The sequence below is a fragment of the Argopecten irradians genome, unplaced genomic scaffold (genome assembly GCF_041381155.1).
Source record: "Argopecten irradians isolate NY unplaced genomic scaffold, Ai_NY scaffold_0848, whole genome shotgun sequence".
Lineage (NCBI taxonomy): Eukaryota > Metazoa > Mollusca > Bivalvia > Pectinida > Pectinidae > Argopecten > Argopecten irradians.
The window spans coordinates 909-26,524 of record NW_027188315.1 but is presented as its reverse complement, the minus strand read 5'-3'; the positions used below and the strand labels follow the sequence as shown (position 1 = coordinate 26,524).

General features: G+C 34.9%; 1 protein-coding gene across 1 annotated transcript; it reads right to left on the bottom strand.

Moving 5' to 3' along the window:
• Positions 1–11,653: 11,653 nt before the first annotated feature.
• LOC138313694 (uncharacterized) lies at positions 11,654–19,760 on the bottom strand. Its single transcript, XM_069254033.1, has 3 exons — positions 19,606–19,760; positions 13,583–13,751; positions 11,654–13,075 (listed from the first exon to the last, which is right to left on the bottom strand). The coding sequence occupies exons 1-3, from the start codon at positions 19,622–19,624 to the stop codon at positions 12,415–12,417; spliced, it is 849 nt and encodes a 282-aa protein (XP_069110134.1). The 5' UTR covers positions 19,625–19,760; the 3' UTR covers positions 11,654–12,414.
• Between the last annotated feature and the right edge of the window lie 5,856 nt (positions 19,761–25,616).

The window sequence follows — 25,616 nt, the reverse complement described above, 5'->3', positions numbered from 1 at the left end:
TGTCTTGGTAAAATGAAGCTATTACGTGTTGCTTTATGATACTTTACCTGGCCACTGATCCCCAGACTCTTGATCAAACATAACAGCACCAATGGTATCATATTGGTGCTATATTATTCCCATTTCTTTCATATCTATGGGTGTAATACTGGCTGGTCTAGGGCAATACACTCATGTCGCCTGAGGCTGTATTGCATGGCTACCCATGCAATAAAGCCTCGTGACGTCACGGCGTCAACAAAATTTCTATTTCCTCGGTAAAATTTTAACATTTTTTCACGAACTTGACTGGTTTTACTATAAAAGATGCAAGCAACGGGTTTTTTGTTGAAAATATCACGTAATTTTTTCATGTATGGAAAATTGACTACCAGTCGTGGATTTCTTCGAATTTATATCAAAATGGCGGGATATTATAGTTGTAAAATTGCAATAAAACGTCGAAGTATGAAAGAAAAATACTCTTTCATAAGTGGATATGAAGGATAGGGATATTCTACCCTCGGGATCACAAAATGTTGCAAAACCCTCGGCAAGCCTCGGGTTTTACTACATTTTGTGACCCTCTGGTAGAATATCTCTATCCTTCATATCCATATATGAAAGAGTCTTATATTATTCTATATCAGTACAAGGAAAGATCACCATATCAATGTTAAGAAATCTTAATGTGTCATGTGTCATATTATTAACCGTTGAATTTACAGTCCACTCTTATCTGTCTGATATATGCCCATGTTACACAACGCATAATTTAAAGAATGGCCTTTATGAAAATCTATAATAAACTCGTTTTACATGGTCAAACAAAAAGATGTTTTACACGCTATGTTATACCCCCTCGACAATAAAATCACCATTAGCAGTGTACACAGGAGTAATGAACCTGATAATGTTCTTTGTGGCGCATAGATACCGGTTCTGAGAATTCTCTTATTTTTAAATAACATTGGCTTTTCGGAGAAATCTTGCTTAAAGATCTAAATATCTTCTATTTAGTACCTCTCTACATGATATACCATTGAATTCATTATACTGACAAAGTACTCACCACGAGTCGTATTCCCTGAATTCTGAACTAACAGTGTTAGCTTTTCTCGGCCATGAGAAGTAACCAAAAATGTATAAGAGAAGCTAGCTGAAAATTTGCAATAGAAAAGTAAATAACTGAAAATTTATATATATTGTAATATATGTTCACTACAAATTAGTGAAGAATTCTATTGTTAGCTATGTTGATCGTTATCGTTTTCATTTTTTTTATTATGAATTACACGATACTGACTATAAAAGACATTTTCGCTTCTTGCTCACCACCACCATTATCATCATCAAGTTATCAATAATTACATCGAAACTAGGATAACTATTGTTTTTCAAACTCTTTTCATAATTATGTATTTTTTTTTTAAATATTCATTATTGCAGTAAACAAGTTCAGTAGGCGAATGTAGAGGATGGGAACCCCTTTCAGGACAAAAAGGTACATTTCCGCAATACACAACAAAAAAAATCACAGTGAATAAGAAATGCAACACAAAATGGAATAAATGAAAGCAAAACAAATTACCATAATTACATGTATAAAATTGGCTTCCATATTTATCCCGTGTGAATTTTAATACTTATGTCATTAAATGTTTCATGACCAGTGTCGTAGTAACAACATAGGGCAATGATTGCTTTCCGATATGTTTCATCTGTAGTCATTTTACAATGTATTTTTCGTCAAGACCCGGAAAAAAATTCAATGCCCACTCAATAATAGTTTTAATATGATGACAATCGATTTTCAAGTTATAAGTGCCGTAAATTTCATACTCACGATTCAAGATGAACCTTTGATATTTTTTTGAGAATTGCGATACTTACAATGTATAGGTTTCAATTTTGTGATTTTTGGCGGTACTGCCAAAATAATTATATTCACATTTACAGTGGAGTGAAATAAAACCATACGGTCAGACCATGAAGCAAAGTTATTCTCTACAATTTCAATTCAGGTTTATGCAGTCGTATTAGGTATTATAAAGTAATTTCTGCAGTTATGTTCATTTGAATGATTTTCACAGCCTAATTCATCAAACCTGATGATTGTCAATAGATTACTGAAGAATAAATAACATGTCAAAATTTCACCCAGTTATGACACATATAACTTTAATAGTATATTTATTTACAGTAATAAGATAGTACTTACATTGAAAATCAGGCAAAGCTTGAACGGGAGAGAGTGATGTCCCCATGAACCACGGTGACGTGGTTTACTTCGGCTCAGCAATATTGTGATTTTTTTCTTCAAAACAGTGTTTTACACAACATAAAACAGACAGTGTGTGTAAGTAGTTGTGAAGTGGATAAATCGCAGAAATTTGATGAAATTTTGCGATTTGAACTGATTGGTGATAAATACCTGTTGGTGAGCAGTGAGATCGTTATACATGCACAGGTAAAACATGGCGGACGGTCAGTCGGAAACTTACGCTGAAAAGATGGTCAAAAGTGGTCAACACATGATGAACGATTTACAGCACGGCTATGAAGAGGCCAAGCCTATATTTTTATTGGAGAGCGACATTTTTGGATTCACCACTCCCCAACGAAAAGATTGGCTCACACACCAAGAAATATATAAATCGATCGGTTCTGTCGTAAATTTATCTCAACTGATACTCCCGCTCGGATAGCTGAGCTTTGGATGAGTTTTGGATAGTGCATTGGGTGATAACTCAGGTACCAGAGCAAGAGCTCCAAATTCATAAAAGGGAGGGGTGGGTGGGTGCCAAATATTATCCTCTGATCTCGCTTGTGGTTCTCCTCTAGTCTATAGCAGAATTTCTTTGTCTTCTTTGCAGTACTTGAATATCTTATATGCCTCTTAATGTCACAAACCTCGCTTCTCGAAAAGTGAAAAGTGACAAATTTCGTAATCTCTCGCGTGATTTCAGTTGAGATATAAATTTATCTCAACTGATACTCCCGCTCGGATAGCTGAGCTTTGGATGAGTTTTGGATAGTGTATTGGGTGAAAACTCACATTACCCCCACTAGTTCCCAAATTCTTCCTCCTATAATCCCTAACCTCAACAAAACAATCCCAACACTCACATCCAAAACTCATCTAAACCCTGATATGACTTTAAGGAGCAAAAATTGTGAATATATCAACAAATGGTGAATTTTATTATAACTATTACAATATCTGACCAATTGATGCGTTCTCATGTACCATAATCTATTTATGGGTTTTAATTGATAACCCAACCCACAAACAATGCATACACAACCATGAATGGGATGTTGATACCTACAGCATTACATGTCACAATTAACACCTGTCTACAGTAACTAGAAAAAACAACACTTGACCTTGAAAACAAAACAATTGTTCAAAATGGATTACTTCTCAGTTGGCCTTTGACCTTTCTCTACTTGGTCCTGTGACCGTCATATCAAGATTACAAATGCGTATCAGATTTCAAAATGATTAATCCTATTTGATGCGAAAAAGGAAACTACAAAAACAGTTATTGATTACAGAAATTACTTCTGAATTACTTCAAAAACTGCACATTTAAAAACCCATGTTTTATATATCCAAGTGACCAAGTATTAAACCAGGTGCAAGAGCATGACAATACACAATACTTCAGCAAAGATTAAAGGGTTTGCAATCTGAACTATAAAATTTATGAATAAATTGATGTACAGAACTAAAACCAATAGTCATTTGACATTGAAATTGAATTATCTAAACTATGTACATGTACGTGTACTCCATTTGTAAATAGCACACACTCTCAGTGACTTTAGTACCGTATTTACAAACATAGCTAAATTACAGGTTATCATTAACAGCAAAGTATAAAATTTATATTATGATAATACAATCATTCAAAATTCCAGTAAAAATGTATATCTAAGTCATTGCATTCAAAGCACCTCGGCTGCAGAGTTAACTGAAGGCTGGACGTGTGGCATCAGGACTATCTAGTGCACTATACACCTGCTCTGCCCACTCCGGGGCTTCTGCAACATTTCTAAACTTCTTGCTCACCGTACCTCTCTGTAGGACTTTCCCAAACCTTGTATATCTCTCTAAACTCTGTTCGGAGGACCATCCCAATGACTCATAATATCCCCAGCATCATCGTATCCTGACACAGCCATAGTCACAGCAGACCCCCCTCTTATGCTATGGGTTGTCTCCCCTTCGTCTATACCCATGTCTTTTAAATAGCCTTTTAGCCTGTTATACATAGAAGAAGTTGAAACAGCCTCCTCCAGAACAAGTTTTCTTGCCCTGTCCAATGGCCTAAACAGATAGCCATATCTCAAGTCTATACCTACCGAATTTGCCCCAGAGATATACTTCTCCAAACCTGTAACTGGACACACACTTCTGTTGTCCATTCTCATCACGGTAAACTCATTGACCTTCCCATTATTCAAGGTTTTACCTACTGTATGACCAAATAACAGACCAGCCCCATCCTCAAACTGATGAATCTCCTGCGTTAAACATTTTGCCAAATCATCAGCCCTATCCCCGCTGAAAAATTGCAACTTAAAGAAAGCCTGGTCTCGTAGAAGAACAAATCGTTCAGCAGGATTCTGGCTGCCTTTAGAAAGAAGATCATCAATGTGGCCAAAAACCTTTGTCAACTTCCCAAAAAACAAGGGCTTGGCTTGACTAACCTTTACATATTTCTGTACCCTCAAGCTACTTGCTGGGTTCCCAGAACACAAACCTTCGTCCCATTCCACCCCGAGTCCCCTCACCTTAAAGATGGACTTTAACTGACCAACAAGTGACTGAACTGTTCCCGCAGACAATCTGGACGGGCATTCGCATTCTGATGGCCCAACCCTACCCAAGTATGGGCAATTAACTGAATGAATTCGTGTCTTCCCTTTCCCATCCTTCTTTATAAGGAAATGGCAAATATCCTCTGGAGAAATACGCCTTATATTGCAAACAGATATATCAAAAAACGCTAGCAATTCACGTTCCAAAGCTGATTTCTTCTGATTATAAGGAGTACTATCAATACTTCGTTCAAGCTCTGCGAGCCTGCTGTGATCTGTCGCTGGCATGCGAATCACTGACTGGGGGGATTCCAGCCTGGGCAGGAGGGCTCCAGGAAAATTACAGGAATAGGCGCTATTGGTCAAAGGGCAGCAAGAAGCACCTGTAATCACCATCGGGGTCCATGGTACCGGGAACACTACCGATCCCTGCAACATTGGAAATTGTAATAGCACCTCAACTTGACTACCACTATCAATATGCACAAAAATGCTCATTCAACTAATTGGAAATTAGGGAAAGGCAAGCCTGGCCACCATTAAGGGAGTACCTAAAGCAACTGGACTGAAGCCAGACTTTGATGGACCCAAAATGACACTAGTATCACCCGTTGTCCCCAGTTCGAGCCTGTCTGTAGCATGTGAACATAGCCTAGGCCACCATGAAGGCAACACCCCAGGTTTTGGAAAAACGAAAGTGCACTGCTTTGGTTTTTGTTCTATCAAGAACTTAAGAACAGAAGAAATTAGGCAATATGGGGGAAAGACATAAGGAAACCTCTCAGAAGAAAGGTCCTGAGCAAAAATGTTCACACCTGCAGACTCTGGTAATGGGTATGGGGTAAAATGGCGTAAACGCTGGCCATCCCTGTCTAGCATTGCATTAGAGTCCAGCGCTATGAGGTCCACAGTGTGGGGACCAAAAACTAATTGAACGCGACCCCAAACAGACTCCGACAACTTGCAGTCTGCCACAGACTTACGCCGGGATTCAAGATCTGCTTGGTTCTCCGCTGATGGTATGTACTGTAAGCGTAGGTCAATATTGCTTCTTTGTGTTATTGCAAAAATCCCCTTTATCAGATCATTTAACTCTGAGCTTCGACACCACTGTCCTTCCCATGCAGCCACCACAGCCTTATTGTCAACATGTGCATCAACCCTATGGTTTTTCATGCTCGCCTCATGGGTGGCAATAGTTTTTAGCACATCGTCTGCCTCCTTAATGTGGATAGGGCGGTCATCATCTGTTGGGAAGAAATCCCCAATGCCTCTTTGTTCTCCAACCACTGCTCCCCACCGAAACAAGGAAGCATCTGTTAGGTTGCTATACTAACCTGGAGATGCCTCTCAGCTCTCCATGGCACCCATTCTGTAAAAGTGCCCATGAACTCCCAATGCTGAATTTCCTCTAGGAGCTTGTCATCTAACATAACTGGTCGACTGTTCTTGCTTGCCCTACCGATAGCCTTATTGACCTCCCGAATAAACAACTTTGCACCAGGAACCGCTAGCATGAAAGAAATACACTTTCCGGCGAACCGTTGTAAAGTGTTTAAATCAACACACTGACCCTTGAAAACAGAATTTCTAAGTAACTTAAACTTCTCAATCTTGATGGGGGGAATACGAAAACACTGATTAGCCGAATCCACCAACATCCCAAGAAACTGTAGGATCTGGCTGGGCTGAAATACAGACTTCCGTAAGCCGATGAAATAGCCAACTCTTACAAGAACTTCACACACTATGTACAAAGCAGATGTTGCTCTTTGAGGATTACCACATTGATCTTTGCTCATTCCACCTTGAGCTGTAACCTTAATATTGCAAAGGCAGTCCAAATTTATATTGATAGTACTGGCAGGTTTTGACATTATGAGCATCCTACCCCATTTCCTATATCTACCCCGTATCTTAGTTGATTAATAGATTACATGTTATACACATGTCAACAGTATAAATTAGTTGTATCTGCTGGCTGGTGTAGTTGAAAGATTTTCAAGGAAAGGAATGGCTTCGAGTGGATCTTCAGTGCAATGTTTTCTATGGAATGTGTATAATGGACAACGTTTTTAAGGAAGTAACCGATCGGTGTTTCCCAGCCAGTCAGATAACTATGTATACAATTATCACTTTTACAAATAATTATAACTTAATAAATAACTATTCTCCTCTCCTATACTCCTCTATCTTTCCCTTTTCTCCTTCATTCTTAAAATAGAAAATTTTGATTAATATTATATATATGTATTGTCTTCATTGCTGTCCATTATGTATATATTCATATTATGTATTCGGGAGAGGACGTTACTAAGTTGGCAAAACTTGTGTCCAATCCCTGTTGTCAATAATTTACGACAATAAAAATATGTTTAAAATCAAAATCAGATGTTGCTCTTTGAGGATTACCACATTGATCTTTGCTCATTCCACCTTGAGCTGTAACCTCATCAATCAACCTGTCGTCGATATACTGAAGACAGGGTACACCAAGCTGCCTACAGTAGCTTGTAACCGACATACCAGTCATTTGGTAAATATAAGCACTAGCTTTAAATCCAAAGGGAAGGGAAGTATAAACAAGGTACCATCCCCCAAACTGGACACCAAAATACTTCCTGGAGTTCACCGAAAGACTGATGTGGTCATATCCAGACTTGTCGTCAATGTTCGACATATACGAACCCTTAGGGATAACCCGAGGAACTTCCTCCAGTGTATCAAGGGTAAAACTATTGTCCTTGATCCAAAGATTAAGAAACCGCTCATCAACCGCTCATCATGACAGAGGCGAGGTTTACTAGGTTCAACTGTGAGTGGCATCACCAAATGGTGATATCTACGAATTATTTTTACGACAAATTGATTTTGAAGCAAAAAAAAAAAACTCAAATTTTTGTCAGGATAACAATTGAGGATATTGGGTTTGCTCGAAATATTTGGCATGTTCTCAATTTTGTCCACACTTTTAAACCATTTTTATAAACATGCTATAAGTATAATCTTATAACAGATACTTTTTCAAAAAAAATGAAATCCGGGAAAATAGCATTTCATATGCTGAAATGTCATGGGAGTATTTTTAGTTGGGGGTAAAATTGTGGACAAAACCAGTAACAGGTTGATATGAGATGACAAAGAGCAATGTTTCGTTTTCGTTTTTTTTCCAAAAAGTGTTACTTTTTCGTAAAATGTTTTATTTCAAACAAATTTTTTCCGTTAAAAATCTAAAAGAAATGACTTGAATATAAAGTATATGATCTACTCAAATGATTTATGAATAAAAAATGTAGAATATTTAACAAAAGCTAACCTTTTTTGGCATGTTTGTGCAGGTAGTTTTAATGAAAATGACTATAAAGAATTCAGGCCTTTTGGGCCTTTTTAAAATCACAAAAGGAAAAAGAATTGTTATCTTTAAGGGACAACTGGTAGTACTTTCAATTTACAAAGTTTCAGGAAAATTGGGCTGTGGACAGTTTCTATGGGATTTTTAACATTAGCTTGAACACTACCTTTAAATATAAAAACACATGAACAAGCTCTACAAGCGTCGATTTTATACACTGTTTTCAACAAAAACATTTAATAAAACACACTTATTTTAAACTTATTTCAAACTTATTTTAACCACATTGACACATTATACAATTGATGCCCCCGTGATGGAAAGACATGACGATTTGACCACCCGAGAGTCGTTATGTCACCCGAGGGCGTAGCCCGAGGGAGACATGACGACTCGAGGGTGGGCAAATCGTCATGTCGCTCCATCACGGGGGCATCAATTGTTTTATTATACGAATATTACTGTTTCTATCCAAATTGGACTTCTCGAAAATATTGAAATATTCTGTTTTAACATACCAGGTTAACATCGGTGTTTGCACCAAATGAAAAAAATGCTAGGTAGCAGGATACATTATTATACATTTATTATAAAATAAAACGTAAGAAATGTAACAAAACACTCAAACCACACAGTGTATGTTGTACTATCGTTTTGGGGTTCTACTTTGATTTCCCGTACTTGTTGAGCTTGCGGGAGTATTCAGAGTAACACGTAGGTATGCTATTAGTACATTGTACATACATTTCCGATATGTTCAAGCTGTGGCTAGGAAGGGGACAGGGTTGGTACTTACATCGTAGATTTCAATAATATGTTTATCATTAAAATGTTGCAAATGTCGAGCAGTAATGTAAGCTTTAGGCCTAACGTAAAGGAAAATATACCGTTACCATAGGTACATGTGTCATGCCCCGTAGTCTAAACAACTGTCAGACCGTCTTCGTACATGTACAAATTATACACAAGAAACAGAGATAAAGTGATGATTAAGAAATACACAATAACATTCAATTAATGCTGGTTTAGCCTACTTTAAATCATGTGTTAATCTGATATAAATGATTATTGTAAACCAGAGCAAACGATTCGTCCTGAAGCCGCCATATCTCTTTTACCCGGAACCTCTCTAGAAACACCAACAGTAGTACGTTACAGCTAGAGACTACCCGGATGAAGCTCACGCGAGGGTGACATAACGAGGGCGACATAACGATTCGGGGGTGGCATAACGGAATTTCAATCAATGTAGCGCAAATACAGATGACATGACGATTGTTTTTAATCACGTGATACTGTATTGACTAATCAGAAGCACTAATACATGGATGAGGTATAATAACATAAATTATATATGACGACTAGATCCTGATGATGACTAGAATGTAACGAAATACATTATTGTAATAATGCTGATTACTATTGATGCTCTGGACTGCAATAACTCTTTTATGTTGATTAAAGTAAAATTTCTCAATTCATTCATAATAGAACAATAGATATTCTAATAAAACCTCATGATTCCCCATGATTGTATGTTCTATAATAATCATCAAGTTTGAATTGTCGGCGACCCAATGTTGATTGTACTACGCTACGCTACACGTGTGATAAGTGTAGTGTATACGTAGCGTAGTACAATCAACCATGCATTGGTCTCCGAGGATTGGACTGACCTGAAAAATAATAACATGTACCGTATAGCCGGTTATTTCGCCTCTGGTCCAAACTTTCCCTTTTTTTTTTTACTTATTCCGAGACAATTAAACATTTTCCTACCATAAAATTACAGTTCTGTGATCTTACGATAAGAGTAAACATTATTACTTATTTACTAGCATATCATAACTTTCGCAATCTCGACACTGACCCATAAATAGTGAAAATAACATTCCTGTTAAAATTACCGGCTATAAGGTTTGTACTAAACCCTGTAATCATAGAACCATTTTAGACAGGACTGAACCGTCGTATTTGTGGAACTCCATAACCTGCCTTTCCACATCCAAGTACAGACAATCTTAAAATGGTAGCTATTAGAGTTCAAGCAACAAAGGTATTGGGAAAGAACAAAAACACCTGGCTAGAATTATCTATGTAACATATGTTGGCCCATCCTCGATACTCCAAGGGTTTCGAACACTTACGATCTCTACACCCCTGGATAACTTCACAGTAAAACTGAAGGCAGCTCAGAGGAAACAAGAGATCCCAGACTGATCTTGGCGCCCACCAAAGAATGATCTATGTCTGATAATTGAAAGAAGAGATATTTTCTCTGCTTTACAAACTTTGACTACCAAAACCCACGATGGCGACCGGTCGGCCATTTTGTTTACCGATCGATTCCAAAATACAATACGCACAACTAGGGCCGGTCCGCCATCTTGTTGACTGTTCGGTCCCAAAATGCAATATGCACAACCAGGGCCTATGGGAACATACATACGAAATTTGAGACATATCCCGTCACCACTTTTTGAGAATAGGAGTAACAATCTTTAACTATCAATATCCATGATAGCGGCCAGTCGGCCATCTTGTTGACTGTTCGGTCCCAAAATGCAATGTGCACAACTAGGGCCTAGGGGAACATATTTACGAAATTTGAGACATATCCCTTCAGTACTTTTGAGAAATAGCGGTAACAAATTTCAACTATCAAAATCTAAGATGGCGGTCGTTCGGTCATCTTGTTGACCAATCGGTCCTAAAAAGCAACATGCATAACTAGGGCTCTAAGGGAACCTACATATGAAATTTGAGATAGATTCCTTAAGTACTTTTCGAGAAATAGCGGTAACAAATTTAAACTATAAAAATCCAAGATGGCCGGCCGTCCGCCATCTTGGATTTTTATAGTTTAAATTTGTTACCGCGTAGATCAATCAGTCCCAAAATGCAATATGGACAACTATGGCCCTACGGAAACATTTTTTTTTTTGACAAATAGCGGAAGCAAACTTAAATATTTAAATCCAAGATGGCTGTCTGGCGGCCATCTTGTTGACCGGTCAGTCTCAAAAATGCAATATGCAAAACTAGGGAACCTACATATGAAATTAGAGAAAGATCCCTTCAGTGATTTCTGAGAAATAGGGGTAACAAGAATTGTTAACGGACGGACGACGGACCGTGGACGAAAGGCGATTTGAATAGCCCATGACCACCATCTGATGAAAAATCTGAACCAATCACAGGCCAGAAAAAAAATTATGTAGAGATTACAGGAAGAGCGACGCCCAACTTCAAAGCCATACAGTCAACCACAGTGTATCGTTGATGCATATCAAACGATTTAGTTACATGTTCTATTCTGTTGCCTCCAGTTTTACTATGAAATTGTCTAGGCCCTGGAATATCGAGGTTGATGTTGGCACATTCATAATAAAGTTAAACTAGGTCAACAAATTTTGGCGTCATTTCAAGCCAGTCTAACATTAATAACACAGGAAGAACTTAAAATATGAAAAGATAACATATATATATATACCAGATACTATGCAGTGATGGATATATTATATGGTGACTTGTACAAGTCTACATATGACCTACGTAATCAGATCGATTATGAGAACAGCTTAATGTATCTGGCAAGCCAACATAACATTTATTCAAGGAGCAATGTCGATCCTTAATTTCAATGCATGTATTTAAGATATCTTGAATACGATAGAAGATATTTATATGAACGAGATATCTTATTTAATTAAAATATCGTTGTTATATAAGATATCTTGAATACGATATTATATATTTATATACTATATGAAATATCTTATAGAGAAATCAAAAGGGATTCTTTATAGGATCGTATATAAGATATGTCGTTCAATTTATTTATGTATATATGATATCTTACATAATTAAAATATCGTTGTTACACAAGATATTTTTAATAGGAACGATTTTTCATGAAAGGGCCAAAAGGTTTTTAATTTAACAAAATCTCATTCTATATAAGATACCTTAATTTGTAATTAAATATCCCATATTCGATACAAGATGCAGGATCTTATATAGAAAATTAAACGAGGTATCTTATATATAATACGAGATATCCTATTAACTTAAATAAGATATATTATCTAATTTCTATATCATAAATCTTATATGCTATATATACGATATCTTATATAATTATATAAGATATATTATGTAATTTGATTAAACACGGGATAGACCTCGCTCCTGTTATAAATGTTAACTGCCTTATCACATGCTGTATGCTGCAGTAATGTTAAGCTACGTTTCTAAACCTCATCAATCTTAGACTGTTTCGATTTGACGTCATAGTTACTTTGGTAGATGACTGGAGTGATGTTCCACTGATTGTTTCTATACACACCACAGTATGTAAATATATCAGGTTTGTACCAAAGCTTCCCGCGTATGCCAATGGCACGGATACCGCTTTCTAAAGCTCTCACTTTATCCATATCAAGAAAGTTGTCGTTGTAGATACATATGACATGACTTGGATTATCATTTCCCAGCATCTTTTCAATAGTCATTGTGGATACTTTTGCATAATGACAACCTGGAATGCTGCCGTCAACGATGGACCGAGCAATCTTGGTCCACGGTACATCGACCTTGACCCCAGTTGGCACAGGAAACAGCATCCACTTCCCAGTCGTAATTCCAAATTCAACAGCTAGATCAAAAACAAGCTGTTTAGTTATTTCTTTTCCAGAGGAAATTTCTTTTGAGAATTTAGCCAACATCCTCTTCACATGTGGTGGATACACGGTTTCTTCATCATCTGTTGAAGAATCGCATTCATCGTCATCAGTTGACGAACTCTCTTCCTTTTCCTCTGATGAGGAATCTTCTTCATACGTGTCGCTGTCGGGCTTCTGTTTCTCTTTATATCGTGGTCTTAAGACCCAAACAAACTCAGGTATGTCATCACTGTAAGAAAACACATCTTTCTTAACTTAAATATTTCGCCAGTGACAAACCCAAGGGTTTTCTTACTAACTTATGAAATAAATAAATGACTGTGTATTAAATGAACAAGCTTCAATCACCTGACTTGACAATGTTGTTTTTAATGTAGCAAACTGTACTGAACAAACCTCAATAACAGCGATGAAAAGTATTGAACATTGTTCAGAAAACAAGGTACTCAAAGTACTACCAAATATAATTTTCAGCTAATATTTGGACTTTTAAAATTAAAACATATGCATTGTAAATATTGTAATTCTGAATATGTTGGTAATTTTGTATGGTGAATTAAATATTAAAAGCTCCTCTTGATTCGTGAGTATGAAAATTATGGCACAAATAACTTAAAATTCAGCTATTAGCATATACAATTGTGCCAAGTTGCAATAAAACTTAAAAAGATTGCTTGAAAGAAAGCAAACGACAAACAAATAATCCATGCAATACAGTTTGGTTGTGTAAACCTACCCTTCTCTGACCTTAGAAGGCATGTTAGCTTCCAACCACATGTCAAATGGTGCTCGGGTACGTCCAACAACGTAGGTACAAGCAGATTCCACGGTATTCTTATAAAAATCGGCGGGGTCAATAGAGAGCTTCGTCAGCTTGGTGATAAACTGCTCAAAAGTCAATTTGGCTGTAAAAGGAAAGATATAATAAATGATAAATGACAAAGGGTTTTCATTACTTTTTGAAGTGGAATACTCATCCTCGATACTCCAGGGGTTCCGATTACCTACGATCTCTTCACCCCTGGACTATTTCATAGTAAAACTGGAGGCAACAGAACAGTACAGGTAATTTAGCCATTTGATGTACATCAAAAGAGTCGTATAACAGTACACTGTAGTCGACTGTGTGGTTTGACGTTTGGCGTCACGCTCTCTGTAGTCTTCAGAGGAAATCTTTGCTGGCTTGTGATTGGTCAAATGTTTTCTGCTGAGCTGCCTTCAATTTTACTATGAGATAGTCCAGGGGTGTAGAGATCGTAAGTGATCGGAACCTCTGGAATATCGAGGATGTGGAATAGTTAACAGTGACACATTTTTATGAGTATTACAACGTGACAAATCAAGATAGTTTCCTTCTCGATTCACAATTTTTGTATAGAAACTACCAATGCTTGTTGGTTTACACTATAGTTCCAAAGGTCCCAAGACAATTCAGCAATTTGTTATTCGGTTTTTTGGTCAATTTCAAAATGAAGGTCAGAAAACCAGCAACCACGTACCGTCAAGAAGTTCTAGCAAAATGCACGAACATTTACATTATATTGCACGTTAAAAAACGATTGAAATCTAATCTTGACATTGAAGCGATCAATTCGAAGCTGTCAATTTGCCATAAAAGGCGCAATGGGTAAGATACATGGTCACTGTAAAACAGAAAGGAATTTTAAAGCCTATCTGACCTTCCCACTATATCTATGAGAAAGAGTTGGTGGAAAACATCAAAGATAACATCAAGATATGTTAGGAAATACGTAAGAGACAAAACATGAATAAGGATGTCTTTAAAAAACGTCGAGAAAGCTGATGGTATCAACAAAACCGTAACACTGCCAATGAAATTAATACATATTTTGGACCAGTCTTCTACCAGTCTATCACTGATGAGCCATCCGAATTTTGTAAGTACACGGTAACTGTATTGAAGTCAATCAAAATATCGACAAAAATTTTATAAAGGAACTGGTTTAAAAAATCGCCAGGCCCCGATATTTTCCATCTCAAATTAGTGACAGCTATTTACGAAGAAATTGTCGGACCTTTAGAAGTTATATCCAGAAACATATATTAGAGAGTATGTGTTTCTGTTATATCCCAAAAGTCATCATGAAATGAAAGCAAAATTCCAGGAGATTGTCATACCATTATTAATGTAACTCCTTTATTTAAAAGTGGAAACCACAACAAAGTTGTACCGTCCAATTAGCCCGACATTTATTCATACATAATTATACAAAGAATAGTCCGGGACTAAATATTGGACCGCTTACAAAGAAGCAAACCTTATTAAAACGAGCACTAATTAAACATGATTTCAGGACTGATATTTATCGTGTACCACAAACCTATTAGAAGTTTTATACAGTTGCACTTAAGTTATTCACAAGTGTGAAATCATTGATACATTTTCTCTCAAACTTAAAATTCAGGTGTAAAATCTGGTTAAGTAAACGACCTACCTAACATTGTTAAATATATACCTAGTACTATGAAAATGTTCGTAGATGGCTCAAAGCTTTTAGGGAGAATGTTTACTTAATTGAATCACATGAACTTCAGTCTAACATTTGAAACATTGTCAAATGGACAACAGACAGCAAATGACCATTAACAAGCTTACAGTAAGTGTTGCAAGCAACACACGCCTTCTGTCGTCAATTACATTTTCTAATCTATGCTATCATTGTATGAAGTTTGAACAAATAATGTTGATGTGTTCTCAAGTTATCATTCGGAAACTAACATTTGTGAAATGATCTATTTTTTAGTAACAGTGGCTTTTGTAGTTGACCTTTTGACGCCAAATTCGATCCCAAGCTAAATTTTCTGATATGCTACGATTGTGTGAAATTTGATCAAAATCCGTTGATTTATTTCTAAAGTTATCGTCTGGAAACGATTTTTTTTAAAACAATCTAATTATAGTAACAGTGACCTTTGTAGTTGACCTGTTGGCCCAAAATTCAATCCCACACTGTATTTTCTCATATGCCACTGCTGTGTGAAATTTTATCAAAATCCATTGATGTTATCTAAGTTATTCTCTGGAAACTAATATTTTGTGAAACAATATATTTTTTGTAACAGTGACCTTTGTAGTTAACCTTTCGACAACAAATTCAATCCCAAACTGTATTTTCTCATATGCTACCATTGTGTGAAGTTTGATCAAAATCCGTTGATGTTTTCACAAATTATCGTCTGGAAACTAATATTTTGTGAAACAATCTATCTTAGTAATATACAAATGATATATTTTGCCATTTTGTTGGCCGATCAGTCTAAAAATGCAATTTGCATAACTAGGGTCCTAGGTGAACGTACATATGAACTATGAGAAAGATCTTATTTTCTACATGTAAGTGGAAAAGAATTTCCCTTAAGTTAAAATGTTCCACCTTGGGGTTTCAGTCCATTGAAGTCTCGTTTCCACAAAGATCAAATATAATTTATCAATATCTGTAGCAAGTTGCCAGTTGCAAATTTGGTCAAAATATTAAATTTCTATTTTTAGTAGATTTTTTTATACGGGGATTTTAAGAGATGGCACATTTGGCGGTAATGGTAATTTGAGTACTTTTATTTTTTTACTCTAAAATATTGAAAAATAACAAATATTCAAAACGGGCAAAAAATTGAGCACACGGACCCCCCAGTTTCCTGCCTGATTTAGAAGGAACAACCCTTTCCCTATTGATATGCAAAATATTAACAAAAGTTTAATACCAGAACTTTTTCTTTAAAGGGTTAAATTTGGCATTGATGGCTTATCTCTTGTGCATATGGTCAAAACGGCAAAATTCCCATAAATTCTAATATTTTGTCAACTAGGTACCTTTGAGTGACAATAGCTCAAAAACAAGCACACAGACATCTGTTTTTTCTTCCATTTTCTTTTATAGTATGGACTTCTATTTTTTAAAATCTATATGAGAAAAAAAGTTTATTAAAAGAAAATTTGACTTTTCAGAGGAGTACATCCTTAAGAGAAGAAAGATTAAATGTTAAAACGGCTTGCCATATTAAACAGGTTGGGCGCAACTCTGCATATGGGTAACAATTACCCATTTGAGTAACAGTTACCTGTTTGAGTAATCAAGAAGTTACCCAAATGAGGAATTCTGTAAAAAATGAATGAAGCTGTTTTAAATTTTTTTTTATATCAAAAATGGTGTCATAATTTTTACATCATAACTTTACATTATTAATCAAGATGGGACAAACTTCATTGATTCAATTTTGGTAGTTTACTTTGGATAATAAATATATATCTACATGTATTATGATAAAATGCAGATATTTCAAAAACATACACAACAGTTATCGTCTGGAAACTAATATTTTATCGTGAAACAATCTATCTTAGTAATATACAAATGATATATTTTGCCATTTTGTTGGCCGAAAGTCTAAAAATGCAATTTGCATAACTAGGGTCCTAGGTGAACGTACATATGAACTATGAGAAAGATCTTATTTTCTACATGTAAGTGGAAAAGAATTTCCCTTAAGTTAAAATGTTCCACCTTGGGGTTTCAGTTCCATTGAAGTCTCGTTTCCACAAAGATCAAATATAATTTATCAATATCTGTAGCAAGTTGCCAGTTGCAAATTTGGTCAAAATATTAAATTTCTATTTTTAGTAGATTTTTTTATACGGGGATTTTAAGAGATGGCACATTTGGCGGTAATGGTAATTTGAGTACTTTTATTTTTTACTCTAAAATATTTGAAAAATAACAAATATTCAAAACGGGCAAAAAATTGAGCACACGGACCCCCCAGTTTCCTGCCTGATTTAGAAGGAACAACCCTTTCCCTATTGATATGCAAAATATTAACAAAAGTTTAATACCAGAACTTTTTCTTTAAAGGGTTAAATTTGGCATTGATGGCTTATCTCTTGTGCATATGGTCAAAACGGCAAAATTCCCATAAATTCTAATATTTTGTCAACTAGGTACCTTTGAGTGACAATAGCTCAAAAACAAGCACACAGACATCTGTTTTTTCTTCCATTTTCTTTTATAGTATGGACTTCTATTTTTTAAAATCTATATGAGAAAAAAAGTTTATTAAAAGAAAATTTGACTTTTCAGAGGAGTACATCCTTAAGAGAAGAAAGATTAAATGTTAAAACGGCTTGCCATATTAAACAGGTTGGGCGCAACTCTGCATATGGGTAACAATTACCCATTTGAGTAACAGTTACCTGTTTGAGTAATCAAGAAGTTACCCAAATGAGGAATTCTGTAAAAAATGAATGAAGCTGTTTTAAATTTTTTTTTATATCAAAAATGGTGTCATAATTTTTACATCATAACTTTACATTATTAATCAAGATGGGACAAACTTCATTGATTCAATTTTGGTAGTTTACTTTGGATAATAAATATATATCTACATGTATTAGATATGCAGATATCTCATCAAAAACATACAAAGACATACAGTTGTGTATGATCACATCGATTTTATCGACTTTGTTGTGATCAAGTTGAGGTAGCAGTGTACAGTAAGACCGAATGGCCATGGGTGAGATTTTTATTAAGCAGAAAGCCCATGTTTTATTATATGCATGGAAAATTAAAAAATGTATATGTGCTAAAATTGGTGAATTAAATCTAGAGACTTATATGCAGGCTTCACATTTGCATAAAGAAATTCAACAAAATGGGTTCGAGATTAATGGTTTAGAGGGTATCCAAATGTGCGTCTAAGACAGAAAAACTCAATTCTGTAGCAGCAGAAATTGATAGCCACGGTTCGAGGTAAGATTTCTCAAAAGTTTAATGATATACCTATGTCGAAATAAGCTCAGTTCCACTGTCACGACAGTGATGCTTGGTTTTAAACTGTATTCAAGAAAAAAAAAATTCTAGTAGAGGGGGTGTAATTTTGGGTTGAAAATACCAATTTTTGCAATTTTTAAAGGTAAAAAATTTGTTTACCATGATTTTTACAGGCTCACAAAACAACAAAAAGCAGACCTCTCCAAAAATGAACTCTGCATGACAATTGCAAATGTTGTGTAGATAAAAAAATATATATACTTTTATATAGGTGTTATATAAGGTTAAAAAGCTGTGTGTACATGATTAAAGCCTGCACATAAGTTTGCTGAATTTTTCAAATCTACTGTACACTGCTACCTTTTGCGAAAATTTTCCAACTCTACATATATTGGATGATTTACATATAATAACGTTACCGAGACACCTCTATCACAAGAGTTCGCTTCGCGAACGGGCTTTCGGCCCGTTCGCTGCGCTCTCTATAAGATATGTAATTGGAAACTCGTTACTATATAAGATATCTTGTATAGAACGAGATTTCGTAGCATTTAAAACCAGAAACTAATTTCTCCCTCAAGCATCATTCTGAGACCTTCGGAACACATCTTGGAATCGTTCGCAATGGCGGGGATGACGCTGAATATGTAATATATATAAAAATATATATATTATATAGGATTCATTAATTTTTTTAATATAAGATATCTCATGTCTTATATCACAATCAAGATATCTTATATATATATGCATTGAAATTAAGGATCGGCACTGCTCTTTGAATGAATGTCATGTTGGCTTGCCATATTATACACGTACATGTTGAATTGATCGATTCATAGCTATCGAACAATTCAAAAGCACAACGTTTGCATGCCGATAGAAGGACAGTATACCAATATGTAATATTAAGATATTTTATGATATCTGCAATGCATTATATAATTGATAAAATACATATATATGTTACCTTCTTCGGCCAAGTCCATCTCGATTTCCCTGCATGTAAACGTATCTCTTATACTTTAAACGGACCATATGGTGTAGATTTAGATAAATCGTAAGACATCATCAATAGCAGTTTAAAGTCCGCCTTTGAAATACCTTCGTTACTATCAGTTCCTTGCTGAGTCATATATATTCTGTCAGCAATATCTTAAGAAGCCTTTTCGTTATTTTATTATATTGATTTATTCTTTCGTTGGCAAAATATATGACTTAGCGTTGGTCCAGAAAAATCACGGGATGACAGTTTAAATCAATTTATTTATCAAGTGCGTGCATGTCCCTTTTATCTGCTGCCGGTATATCTACTGTGCTGTATAGTTAAATATTTGTCTACTTTGTCCCGCATTACTGTTCGTATCCTATTATGTAATCGTGTTCGGTTTGTATATCTTGATAAAGGGGCAGATCGCCTCGAAAATTTGACAATTTTTTGGTCCACACGGTTGGAATTACTTCCTTGTCCCATATTAACAATTTGGAGTAATTTGTATCCAACAGACTTACGTTTGATTGGATCCCGTGTCATCTGGAAAATCCTGTTTATATTACTTCTTTGATCCTTACCTTCTGTCATTAGATGTTTCCGTTTCTTGACCTCCTTATCAGATATACCAATGTTTGATATTATAAAGTAAGTAAAATGTATCTAGCCATGGACATGACTTCCGCTATCTGTCTTAGATTGCTTTCGTAAGGTGATTATCATGAAAATTTCTTTTGTAAAATTCTTGGTAAATGTAATACTGTCTAATATAGGAGTTTCGAGATCCCAAAACGACGTGGGTAAAGTATGATTTATCATCGATTAGTCCTACCTTCCGGTGATTGTGACATCTCACAATTACCGGAAGGTTGGACTAATCGACTGTAAATTGAATAAGTTATATATGTCATCGGAATTGGAATTGGAAGGAAATAACCCCATGGAAATAACTCCTTGAAAGCTCCGCATGTGACCGGAAGTTGACGTCATTTGCAACGTCTACCAACAATGGCAACGGTGTTACTTATCATTATTATTATTATTGTTTCTATTTTTGCAGCCCGACGAATTTATCAATGTTGTTGGGAAATATCGTCATGAGTTCTTTTACTAGAGTATTTTTCTTTCAATTTTACTATTTTACAATTTAGTTTTGTATTATTTGGTTTCTGTCATATCCTAGCTAAGGTAGTTTAATGGCGGTATCCTCTGTGTTTGAAATACCAGTAGGCCTATAGTTTGAAAGAATACTTTATCCGTATAGTGTCTTCTTGTGATAGCGGAAACTTTAACAATCGTTTTAGTTTGCCATGTCACTGAAATATATAACCAAGTCTACCGGGAGGCAGTACAGCCTACCCAGTCACATTATACTGATAACAGGAAAACCAAATATCCCACCTCCTGTAAGCTGTAGTAGTGGAAACATCTAATTCTTGGAAGAGAATTTTAGTGGCATTTGCACAATAAAATCATTTACTGGCAAATCGCGGGAAACAAATGATAGCTTGTTCACAATTCATTCAAATCTCCAACCCATAGGTGGATGGATATTATTATCAATCTGATTAAAATACAGATCCTTATTATCACTACGTTTGATATGAGGATCTGAGAACATCCCATTAGGGGTCACGTCAGGATGACCTTTGGAAAATGGCCAATCAAATTAGCACTGCCAGAATCTTGACTGGGGACGAACTAGTTTGAAAAAACTGTCCAAATAATTTTCTTGTACATAGTCATCTCGCCAAAAGTGCACAACAATTCTAAATGTATATGCTTACTGGGACGAAATGGCGTTAACAATTCACGTAGAAATGTGTAGAAAATGTATTTGATCTGGAATACACGTGGTAAATGACCCCATATCGGGTATTGTCAGATCCTATATTGAACGGAGTGGTTATAAGGATCTGTATTTCAATTAGATTGTTTATTTTATGTATATAAAACATTTATACATACAAATAGCATGTACAAGTATATACAACAAAATGTTTTTAATTTCTGCTCGCCAATGCTCGCATAAGTAAAACCTTCTTGTTGTTATTCTCGTGGGATAACATATAAAACATATATACACATCAGTGTACATATAGTATCGATCCAATATAGAATGAGGACGGAGGAAGAGATATTTTTGTTAGTCTGGGTTTTTTTTTTTTTTTTTTTTTGTACTTCATATATCTTTCTTCGGACTCACTGTAAAGCAGCTACACCAATGTTGATCATTGTAGACACAACGTTGAGCTTCTACTGATGTACAACTATTATAATGCTTCCTTAATAATGATAACCATAGACTATCACCTGAATGCTGTTCAAAATGCTTAAATAAACGATTGTTCAAAAACACATAATATACTGTTTTTCTTCAAACTTTGATAATAAGGGCTTAAGCATATTCATCAATGTATGTGAAAAAAAGAATATCTGAATGATATGTAATGTAAATGTTTTATGATTACAGGTTCCACCGCTGACAAATGGTATTTTTTCACTTTCAAAAACAGGAGCAAACACTTTCGTATTTTTCTTCAGTTACAAAAGTTACTTACTTTACACCATTATCACCATTGAAAAGTTTGGGTTTCTAATTTTACTTAAAGATAGAACTATTAAAAATAATTAATTGCATCCCGAAAAAATTCCGTCACACTATGTCCTATATGAAATTAAGTACTGATTGTACAAGCACCAAAAGTAAAAAGAATTATTTCATATGCATTTTTGTGTTAATCAGACACATATAAAAACGATTATACATCAGTTATTGTTCAAATGATAGGTATCGTTTATGTTCTGTCGGCGATGGAGCATCTTTAATGAAACATAACATATTTAAAAAACCAAACTATTTGTATCGATGATGAAATTATCGTACCAGTAAAGTTGTATGACTTTGGTAATGTTGTCGAACTCTTCCTTCACTACATTGTCGGTTACCCACGCAAACCCTACACTCCGCAGGTTCCTTCACTAGGGGGTCGACTTGATTTCATCTTTTTTCTGTCTTCACAATTGCTTTCGTAATTGATCATAAATAAACTAAGATATTTTTCACTACACAAGAAGAATCATCAAATTGACAGTATAGGAATGACTATTAGTACTATAATATAAAAAACACTTTATTACAAACAATACTATGGTATCAACACATGGACCGATTATCTATTGTATATCGTTATATATATATAAAGTATTACTCTTATCACAAGCCAAGGCAAATATAATATAGAAATAAATGGAAAGTTACATATACAAGTAACGTGACGCTATCCTAATAGGAACGCTACCCAAAATAGGACGCTTTTGAAATGTGTGATACAGACTTTTAAGTGTACAATCCAACCTAACAATAACTGCCCTGAACAAACATTATGGTGGTGTATAGTAATTATGACAACTGTAGATGTCATTTTCTTTCGTATTGCTTATTATCTCTATCAACACATGAAAATAATTAAAATGAAAAAAAAAAAAAAAAAAAAAAAAACGAGAAACGATGGCGTGAGACAACCCTAAAACACCATATATTTTAAAACTGGGATATTTCATTAAAAACAAGTTCGAATCTCAAATTTTCTTTGAATGAATTCAAAAGTCTTGTTTATGATGTCTGGATATTTATTTATCAAACCATACTTAGAAGGTGTTGCATTTTGGGTTCTCGAACCTTATAAAACACAGTGCTGGATCACGCACAGGGAATGTAAGATCACGCAAGCTTCAAAAATCTCTATTTATAATGTATGCACTGTTGACAATTAAACAGATCATGAAATTAAACTGAAGGCATGAATTATTGGAAAAAATCTGGATTCAATCACAAGGTAGAACACTTAAGAATTATCTTTAAAAATGTTCTAATTTCAAAAACGTTCCAATAACTAACGCCGTATATATAACAAACTAGATTTCTTTTTGATGAAAAATCGATATTTCTTGTTTTGTGAGTTATCAAGGGAATTAACTCTTGATTCTGTCTAGCTATCAGTTTGATGACACGGGAATGTATTCGTGTTAAGAAAATCACAAGTTCTATGGAATGTACATTTCGTTTAAAAACAAAAATCAAAACAGAATCTGTACAATCGCAAACATATGTAGATGACATATACCTGTTGAATTATTACAGTGACACAAGAAATTGGAATTCAATCGAATTTTAAGAGATTTTTTTATTCAATTATGTACAATTATGCCAATGACAACTTGTAAACTTAATTCGAAAATGAAACTTCTGCTATTTTCTGATAAATATCGGTATCTGCAATGCAACAATGGAAAGATAAGAGGCGTTCAAGCAGATCGAGCCTCCATGATCAGTTGCTGCTCGTTTGTGACGGTTAAACAACCGTGCGATCCATAAAATTAGTGACAAGATTTTCTATGCAGAATTGTAATACTGTTTGAAGCTTAGAATCAGATATGTCGTAGAGACAACAATATCAAGCCAAATTTCTTTGATGTATTTAACAATCTAGAGACCGAAGGCCATTATAAGATACTAATAACACCAATGGTATTGATATAGTTGACAGATCAGTAACCCGGAGCTTTTAAAAAAGAATCAATACCTCAGAAAGTTTTCCAAAAGGCCACCAGCTGGAATAGTTTAAAGTATAAACTTCATTTGTCTTATAACCACTAAGACAATTAAACGAGACCAGGAAATTAAGACAATTGGTGAATTAATGACTAGAAAAGTCACAACATGCTACAATATCCAATCTATTATCTTACACTGCAATATCATTTGTCACAGACATTAGCAGCAGCAATACATAAGGCATTGTCGTTTCTTATAAATCAATATATACACATGTATACATACACATTTTTATACATAGAGATAGATATGAAAACTTACTTACATGTATTTATATAATCATAGACAAAAAACAACCAATGAAAAATAAGGTGTATAAACGATTGCGCCAAAGATGGATTTTTGCGTGACGGTTGATTGGCCAATATATAGCGAAGTTCATAGATATGTAAAGTTTCTTAATATATATATAACCTGAAAGCTAATGTTATAATCCAACTTTCCCGTCTACTAAATTGTCGATTTGCGTTTAAAAGCATATTTGCGGAGGTTGAGTATCGCGGATTTAAAATTAAATGGAAATACCTTTCAAAATAATTGTGGAAGATATTTATTCGCGAAGAAAACTTTCGCGAAATTACCGTGGTCGTTTTATTCGATAAAATCATTCGTACACGAAAGAAAGCTGGTCCACAGTACGTCCTGTTATGCTTTAAATATAAATTATAGGTATAAGTGAAATGTCAGAATATTCAGAAATGTTTTACTGAAATTGATCCAATTCCATATTGTCTACCCTGGTATAGATTTGAGATGAATACGTAATACTTTTCAAATTGAATCCATAAGTTTAGTATTTTAAATTATATACACTAAAATACTAATACAATGGCCTATGGAAAAGTCATTGACTGGTTGGTCACTAACAAAACTACAATGTCAATACTTGTTATCTAAATATTATGTGTATCCTTGAAAACATGGAGTGTAGAAATGGAAACAAACAGTTACCATAGGAAAACCAAAGAAAGAAGAAAAAATACTCAATAACATGGACTTCAAAACTTACCACAGCAAAACAAGAAATGGTGGAAATCGGAGAGCCACCATTTTGGTGACGAACATCAACATATAAAATAAACTCCAAACTGAGATATACATGTAAAGCATTTGATGTCAAAAGTCGATAAACCCGTTTATCGTCGGTAAAGTTCAATATGTTACCGTATATGAAGCATATATTTAAGCTTTTAAACAACTTGTTAGTCAGAAATAGAAGGTATTAATTAAATGTACACGGCACACGACAACAGCAGATCAGTATGTACGTTGTATACAGAAATAAAACAGTTATGATACCAATTATAAAATAATACAATTGGAACTACGATTTGAGCTTTGAAATTGTCTAATTTCCCTGTTGATTCTTTCT

Bases quoted from the DNA above. Each gene is read 5' to 3' on its own strand.
- LOC138313694 (XM_069254033.1), bottom strand. The intron at 13,076-13,582 runs GTAGGTTTACAC...GTTTTCTTACAG, and splicing joins CCTTCTAAGGTCAGAGAAGG to TGATGACATACCTGAGTTTG.